Genomic DNA, 8,638 nt, shown 5'->3' with positions numbered 1-8,638 from the left:
TGCATTGGCATGCTGCAAAAATGCCCTTGTCAAATGTGATTTTTTTTAAATTGGCTTTTTCACCATCTCCTTCCTGTATGACGGGGATAAGGTTTAAAAGTGTCTGCAAAAAGGTGATACGAGATCTCTCAAGGAATGTCACCACCGTTGACATAGACATATGAACAAGCGTGAAGCTGCCTTACACTGAGTCAGGGCATAGGTCCATCACGGTCAGTATTGTCTACTCAGACGGGGTCTCAAGCAGAGGTCTTTCACAGCACCTACTGCCTGCTTTCTGCACGTGAAGCAGGTGTTCTACCTGTGAGCTACAGCCCCTCCTCTGCTTAACTGCTGTTGAGAGATGGCTGTGTCCCTGGTGGCTGGGAGGCCATTTTGCATTACTCAGGACCCTCGTAAGTGAAATGTGGTGGGCATGAAGGATTTGTGTCTCTTCAGTGCCATCACAGAGACCGTGAGTCAGGCGTCCTTCATTAAAGCGGAGTGTTAATCTCCACATGCAGGGCGGGTAGATTTGTCTTTTTATCTCAGTTTTTATATATTGCTCCCAGCAGCAAGGAGATGCGTTGTTCATCCTGTTACAGAAACTTCTTCCCTTCCTTCCAGTCTGGCACTGCCAGTGTTGGGAAACGCCCTTTTATGATGAAGAGGGAAGCTGGCCTGGTTACAGAGAGAGAGAGAACTTGGAGGGGGAAGAATTAACAGGAAAAGTTAATGTTCTGGAATGGTGCGAAGCACCTAGCAGCAAATGATTCTTGGTAGCTTCTGTTACATTCCTCAGGGTGATGTCAAAGGAGGGACGGGGACACAAACTGTTCACCCAAGCCAAGTAGCAGGATTAGGCCACCCCAGTAGGGTCCCCCAAACCATGGACTCCCAATATGTCCTTCGATATAACCAAATACCATCAGTTCTGGGGGAGGTCCTGTGATGGGTGGGACACCTGTACTAGATCACTTGTCACTTGGTGTCAGACTGTGGCCTGAACAAAAGTTGCAATCCAGACTACCCCTTGCAATGAGACAAAAGTCCATCGACTTTTGGTGGTCTGGCTTCCTAGGATGTACATACCTAGACCCGGTTTCTCTGTGCTTGGGAATCCCGTGTGCACTCCCCAGAGGTCCTAATAGATGGGAACATTCTGTCCCTTGTTATGAGAGGTTTTCCCTTTTTTTTAAAAAAAAAAGCCAGGTGATTATTTGGAACATGCAAGCTGGTGATGTGCTCTGAGCTGAGGGCAGCTCTGCTTTTCTACAGCTGCTCCCAGCACGACCAACCTTGCATGCTTTCTCTTTCATTTTTGTCGCTCACTGAATGCTAATATATTATTTAATTCAGGACTTTTTTTCTGGGAAAAGGAGGGGTGGAACTCGGGACCACACAGTGATGTCACTTTGGGTCAGCTGGAACAAAGGGGGAGTTTTTTAAAGTTTAAATTGCCCTCAGCGAAAATGACGCGGTGGGCAATCTAAACTCGCCTCTGTCTGGAGATCAGGGGGTGGGGCCACCGGCCATGTGACCATTTTCAAGAGGTGCTGGAACTCTGTTCCACGGCATTCCAGCTGAAAAAAAGCCCTGGTTTAATCCAATTTTCAATTGATTGAAAATCAGTATTGAAACCTATTTTTAATAAACCCTTAATAACTGAAATGTTCTAATGTAACTGAATCTAAGCAATCTCTTATGCTTTCTCTTAAAACTCTTTTAGTCAGCAACATCTTTTTCTCTTCCCATCTTCCCTAGTTTTTTTTTCTTTTTAAATTTTTGCTTAGGAAGAGACCTGCAGAACAGAAAAGTTTTCTCTCGACTTGGTGGTGTTCTTCAGTTGGTCCTCATCAGGATCAAGCTTTTGGCTTTAATCTTGCACATTTATGTAGACCGGGGCTTTTTTTCTAGCAGCCTACACTGGTATACAGTACTGGAACCTCTTTCAGCCATCAGGCTTGGGCTTCCAAGGCTGCAAACATCATGCGTATTGGTGCCTCTTTTTTTGTTTTAGATGAAAAGCACTGCGTAGACCTGTATTGCCCTCTTGAAACCACTTAAGCTTTGTTTCTCGTGCTGAATTGTTGCACTGTCATTAATGTAGTGAGGTTTCCTGTTAAAATTAAAGCTGTGGTGGGGAGGGCAGAGGCGAGGAGAATGGCAAGGCAGGCTCGTAAGCGGGACAATAAGTCGGCCGGGTGAAGAAGGCCAAACTGGCAAAAACTGGGATGGATGCAGAACCGTCACAAACCAAAGCTGGCTGCTGTTTGCTGTAGATTCATGTGGAGGCCGGAGTCTTGAATTCTCAGAAAGGGGGGGGGGACCCTGATCAAAGCATGCAACAGGCCCTGCTGATCGCACTCCCCACCCCCAGTCGACTCCAGCTGCAGCGTCTCTCAGGCCTTATCTGGGAGTCTGGTGCCTCCGTTTGCTGGTCTCTCCCAGCTGTGAATTTCCTGCCGGAGGATAAACAGATCAGGGGCCCTCCATGACACAATCCAGGCTTGACAGGATGAAGGAAGCCATTGCAAAGGCAACCTGTGAAGTACACCAGCTGGAGGAGAGACTGTGGGGAGGCCTTTTCCCTTTCCCATTTTGTGATGGCGCCAACCCTGGATTCAAAAGGCCTTCCAGAAGAGGGGTGTGCGCGCGTCTGTGTTCTTTTCCTTTCAGTTGGTGTGACACTGCAGCGTTACAGCTGCTTCAGTAGGAATTACAAGCCAGTTCTAGTTACCCTTGTGAATTTGCCTCAAAAATAGACACTTGAGCGCTTTAGCAGTGTTGATGTAACTTTCTGAGGTAGTAGAGGTAGCTCCAAAATCTATTCATGGTTTTCCAAAGTGACAGATTTGTTTTCAAGACTTTATTTCTGAAGATTATATTCTGAACATGGTAAATTTTACAGCCACAACTTATGTCTCCTCCCCTGCAAAAGTTTAAAAAACACTAGCCTACTAGCAGATACAATAGCACCAGCTAAAAACACCATCTACTACAGCCAAATCAAAATACCACCCCCAAAAGTTGACAACTGGCTGAAGTTATATCAGATGGTTCCAGAGCCTTGGTGCCACCAGCGAGATGGACCTGTCATCAGAACCTACCTTCTGGACCTCTGGATATGACAGAAAAGGATTAGGGCCTTTTCAGCTAAGCCAAGTATGAAAACAGGTTAATTTTAAGAGTTCAACTACTCTGCCAGCTTCAAGGAAGCTAGATTTTCACATAGCCAAAGCCAGCTTTCCAGCCACAACCTGGTAATATAAAATCGACTGAATGGGCAGGGTTGGAGTAGTGGCCACCAAGATTCCTCATACTATTGTGTTAACTAATCCAGACTAAGGACCCCTTCCAAGTCTGCAGCTAGCTGAACTGATTCAGTTTCTTCACATGCCATTGGCAGGGTCAAAGCTGGCCTGATCATAAGACAAGCCAAAGTCCTTCACTTTTGACGGCAAATTTGAGGCCTAGTGGTATAGGACGGGCAACATTTTACCTCAACTTCTCCACACCAGGCACCACGTTTTGCCCCGCTGAGTTGTGTGCATTGGACCAGCGTCTTAGTATAATGGCAGAAGAGTGCTGCCATCTTGTGTAAGATGGTGCTTTGTGTCCCTGCACTACTGCCTCCCCCAGGCAGAACCAACCGGCAGCATTTTTGTGGAGGGAGAGAGGCGGGGTAGCCAAACCCAACAGGCTGTACAGATGTAGGTTGCCTAGGATAGCAGTATTTCAAGGGCCTCAGGGCCCAGGTTGATTAAAACATCTCTTGTGGAAGGGGCAAAGTTCCCCTGCTACCCCTATATGAATAGTACAACAGGGCCAGAGGAGTAGAGGCTGCTCCCTCCTTCCTTTTTTCCTAATTGCAGCCCCCTTTACAGAGAAAATGGAGCATTCATTAAGAAGAACAGCCTATGCAGGATCAGACCAATAGATCAACATCTTGTTTCCACCACTGGCTGACCACATGCCCCCAAAGGCCCACAGGAACAGAGGCCCACCACCCCCTCCTCTGTTGCTGATCCCTTCAACAACCTAGTATACAGCCTCTGATCGTGGAGGTTCCATTTAGCCATCATCATAACTGTTGATGGTCTACTCTCCATGCCTTTGTCTAAACCTCTTACTGCTAATAAGCCATGGGAAAGGAGGAAAAAAATTGTGTGTGTGCGTGTGTAAGTGTAGGGCTGCATTTACAGGTCTTGGAAGGGAAAGCATGGCAGCTTATGCCAGCCCTTAAGAAGGCTGGTACATGCCCCCCATCATTACTGACTGTGATTACCTCAGAGTGGTTAAAGGCAATGGTTGACGTCTTTAACTAAAAACATTAATAAAACGAGGTGCTTATCATCATCCAAGCCCATCTGAAGCTTAACACCCTCTGATTTCAAGCTCTTCTCCAGTAATCTCTAAAATGTAGGGGCCTGGGCTCTGAGTAGTCAGTGGTGCGGAAAGGCACTCTGCCCATGCTCAGGGGCAATCCTTCCCCCCACCCCTTTAATGGCTGCTTTCAAGGTTAATTCCTGGCACAAATGAACCTCTGCTTAAAGGGTTTGATGAATGTCCAAAGTATCCCAGGCAGTTTGGGAAACTCTCGCCCTCTGCTGGCTGCCGCGTGAGAAGGGTTCGATATCCCATAATGCTTTTTCAGATGACTTCCTAAGTTCCTCCTTCCTTTTCTCCGGGAAGGACAGTTGCAGTTGACATAGGGCGGTAGAAGTCGGCGGGGCTCCTGGGGAGCGCCTGTAAAGAGAAGGGGGTTGGTGGGGAACACAGAACCGACTGCCGGGGAAAAGGTACGTTACGCTGCTGACTTCTGAACCCCTCCTTTGCGATCTGGGCCACAACCCTCCTTTCTGCTTGGAGCCAAGCGTGTGCTAGGCGCGGCAGGACTCCTGCAAGACTTGCCAGCCACGGGTGGGGAAGTTCCTGGAGATTTGGAGAGGGCAGAGCTTGGGGAGAAGAGCTGGTGTAGCATAGCAGTTAAGTAGTTGGGGGTGTGATGGAGCAGTTTGCTGGCTCGAATGTCTCTATTGCGGTGAATTCGTCAGGTGGCCTTGAGTGAGCCACTGCTCCGGCTCCCCGGGTGCATTGTGGGAATAACAACATGGGCTTTGTTCACTGCTCTGAGTGGGCACTAATCTGTCCAGAAGAGTGATATACACATGGACTATTATTATTAGACATCAGGGTATAATATCATAGAATCCACCTTCCAAAACAGCCATTTTCTCCAGGAGGCCTAATCTCTTTAGCCTGGAAAAGAGTTATAAGGCTGGGAGATCTCCAGTCACCACCTGGAGGTTGGCAACCTGCAGTTGTGCATGAATGATTTGCCCTGCCTAGGGAATGGCAGGAAGAACAGCAGGAGGAGAACATGGGGATGACGGGAGGAGGGGGGGGCACTCCCATACCCACAAGGAAGTGACTCGGGTTGCACAAGCAAATTCCATAGCGCTGTGTATTGGGGTTGGCTGCAGTGCTTCCTCTTGACTGCTTTTGGGTATTTGGTGACCCACCTCCAGGGCCACATTGCCACAATATGATACAAGCTTATCTTTCTAAAGTGGCATGCTAGCTGAGCTCATGTAAGGATAAAGACTTCGAGGGCTTTAGGGCAGCCTCTTACCTCTTCCTAGGGCCAGCGCAACCAAAATGACCCTCCTTGCCTGTTACTCTGCCTGCACTGTTCAGAATCAGTAGATGAGTGGGAATAAAAAATGGAGGCAGGCAGCTTCCCTATTCCAGAGTTCTAATTTTGTTTTACCCACAGAGCCATTACCTTTTAGCTATGGCTGAGTTGCCACTTCCCACCGCCAAGAACCCTGCTGACCTCGCTTCCTGCTCTACTCTGGAACCACCGTCACCCCCTGCTCATTCGATGCCAACTGAGAACCCTGGTGTTGATATCAATCCCCCATGCAGGTTTTTCCTAGAAGGGCGCTGCCGTTTTGGTACCCGTTGCTACAACCCTCATCCCAATGATACATGCCACTCTCCTAATTTAGGAAACCCCAGACCTACAAACCAGGATCTTTCCCCACACTATCCATCAGGGAAGAAACCTGCCATGAAAACTGCGGAGGATGTTATCTTTCGTCTCCTCTGGGATCCCCAAGTGCCAGCTGAACACTTCTCCATTGGTTACCTTGATCGGTTCTTAGGAACCTTAGAAGAACCTTTTACTTCTTTCTCGTGGGACGATCTGGCTTCAGTTGGGCCTGGAATATTGGCGATTCCCAAACATAGAATCCAGTACTTCAAATATAGGGACCGTGTTGTGTGGGACAAAGCCAGCCGCACAGATGATGTCTTTGGGTCCACTGGAAGTGGGAAAACAATTTTGCAGGTGCTAGCGGAAGAGGAGACAGCAGCAGAGGCCATCAGGGAAAAGGCATACAGCCATGCTTCACATGGAGAGGGAGGAACGGCACTAGGAGAGAGAACCAGGCAACCTGGTGAAGAAGTGGACAATGTGGATTCATCCAGAGATACAGAAAGGGGCTTGGACAGAGCAGTTAGGAGACAGGAGGCAGTCACAGAACTTGGGGAAACAATGGGCAACTTAAATATTGAACATGCCATCTTGGATAGAAGCGTGGTGACCAGTGAGACAGAGGGGGGGGGGGGTCAAGTCAGACATGGCAGGACATTCTGTAGAAGAGGCAGAGTTGTCCAAGCCGGTTTTCAGTATGAAAGAGGGAAGTGACCCAATGATAGCAGAGGATGAGGATAATGGGGCTTCTGAAATTAAAGATGGGAGACACTTTCCAGGTCATAAACTGCACCCAACCCACTTTGTTGCCATCCAGGTCACCAGCTCTGAGACTCGTGAAGCTGTGAGGCATTTTCAAAGGGCTCTCTGCAACGTCCGCCCTGACTTAGCCAAGTTCTGTGTGCCTTTGGCGACTCTTCACCTCACCTTGTGCCTCCTGCGTTTAGATACCCCCGAAGAGATCTACAGAGCTGTTGTGGCTCTCCAGGAGCTACAAGCTAACAGCCGCAGGCTATTACCCCCAGCCTCGCTTCTGTCCTTCCAGGGGGTGGAGACTTTCCATTCCCACGTGCTTTACATGTGTCCAGCATCTGTGCCTGAGCTGGGAATACTGGCCCGCAATTTGGAAGATGCCTTTCGCAAGAAGGACTTGACAGTGATCTGCCCTTCCAGCAAAGATAAGTTTCATTTGACAGTGGTGAAGATCCCTCCAGGGAAGTCGGAGCCACAGCTGCCAGCAGATTCATCGTGGATCCCCACTATTGAAGATTTAGGGACCCAGGCCATACAGACAATATGCTTGTGTGATACTGGACAAGGGAGGACAGATGGGTTTTATACCACTGTGTTGAAATTAGATTTATACTGAAAAGAGAATGTGTACCAGCCAGTAGCTAGGTACTGCTTGGACTCTGCCGTTAAGTCTGTCCCCTCTCAGAAAGGGAAGGGGCCTGGAATATCATGCCTTGTGTGGAATAGGGCCCAACACTGAACTACCCCCTTATCCCACTTGAATTGATTTTGGAATAGCAGAAGTCTCTGCTGTCCACAAAAAGGGGTATTTAGAGCCACCTGGGAGAGGGGAGAATACATTCAGTAGGCAAAGATTTATTCTACTCTATAGCTCTAACTCTCATTAAGAAGTCCTGTGGCCAACTCAGGGCTTTGACAGGATTTGGACAGTATATAGCGAGGTTTAATTTTGTTAACATAAGAAAGGGCTTCTTCACTCACAGCAAAAACTTCTAACAAACCCTGTCAAAATGAAACAGACTTGCATGTTTTTAAATACATTTTGAGTTCGTTCCCCTTGAAATCAGTCTTTGTCATGCCTAAATCTTAGCCTTATCGCAGCAGGGCAGAACCCCATTCCAACAGATAGTGCCACGCCTAGGGTGAAAGTTTTGGAGCTCTGTGGCTCACCCCACTCTTTTGCTGTGTCATCGCTACAGGTGAGCTAGACTGAAAACATTTACAGCCTGTTGCCTTAGAGACATCAACAGCCTTACTATTTGGGGAAGTGGGGGTATTGACAGGTAGATCCAGAATTTTGCTAATTCTCATTTGTTTTACTGTGCTGTTTGTATGCCTGATTTGGAGACAGAAGACAGTTAATACTGAAAACTGCCCCCTTACATTCTATCTGTTGACAGAGATCAATATACCTGTTGACCTATGGTGATTTTAGCATTCAATTAAAGACAGTTCTAATCCACGGTAGCAGTTGTGCCTGTAAGAAAGCCCCTCCTGCCCAAACACACAGGAAAATATGACCAACTCCCACTAAGAGGGATATTTGGGTGAGAACCCAAGAAATTCAGTAAAACAACTCTGAACTTCATTTTAATTACAGGAACACACTGATAATTATGCCCTGAAATTTGAATTCAAACTGCAATATCCAATAACTAAGGATGGGTGCCTGGTTGAACCTCCAATTTTTAATGTAAGGGTTTGCTCAGTTCTGCCTGTCAGTCATCAAGCAAGGAAGGCTGCCTTTGGCTCCTGGCTGCTCAAAAGTGAGGGAATACAGGAGCTTTACAGCTAATGCATACAAGCAATTTTTTAAAAATTCTTTATTTATACCCTGCCTTTTCTCTCCAATGGGGACCCAAAGCAGGCTACATCATTCTCTTCTCCATTTTTCCCCTCATAACC

At 47.5% G+C, this 8,638-nt stretch overlaps 1 protein-coding gene across 1 annotated transcript; it reads left to right on the top strand.

Annotated features, from left to right (window-relative positions):
- Positions 1-6,530: 6,530 nt before the first annotated feature.
- On the top strand, positions 6,531-8,195 carry LOC129338260 (leukocyte receptor cluster member 9-like). The gene has a single exon (XM_054992338.1). The coding sequence runs from the start codon at positions 6,627-6,629 to the stop codon at positions 7,347-7,349; it is 723 nt and encodes a 240-aa protein (XP_054848313.1). The 5' UTR covers positions 6,531-6,626; the 3' UTR covers positions 7,350-8,195.
- Positions 8,196-8,638: the final 443 nt, after the last annotated feature.

The sequence above is a fragment of the Eublepharis macularius genome, chromosome 12, assembly GCF_028583425.1.
Source record: "Eublepharis macularius isolate TG4126 chromosome 12, MPM_Emac_v1.0, whole genome shotgun sequence".
NCBI lineage: Eukaryota > Metazoa > Chordata > Lepidosauria > Squamata > Eublepharidae > Eublepharis > Eublepharis macularius.
The sequence above is the reverse complement of the archived record's forward strand: the minus strand, read 5'-3'. Positions and strand labels throughout refer to the sequence as shown.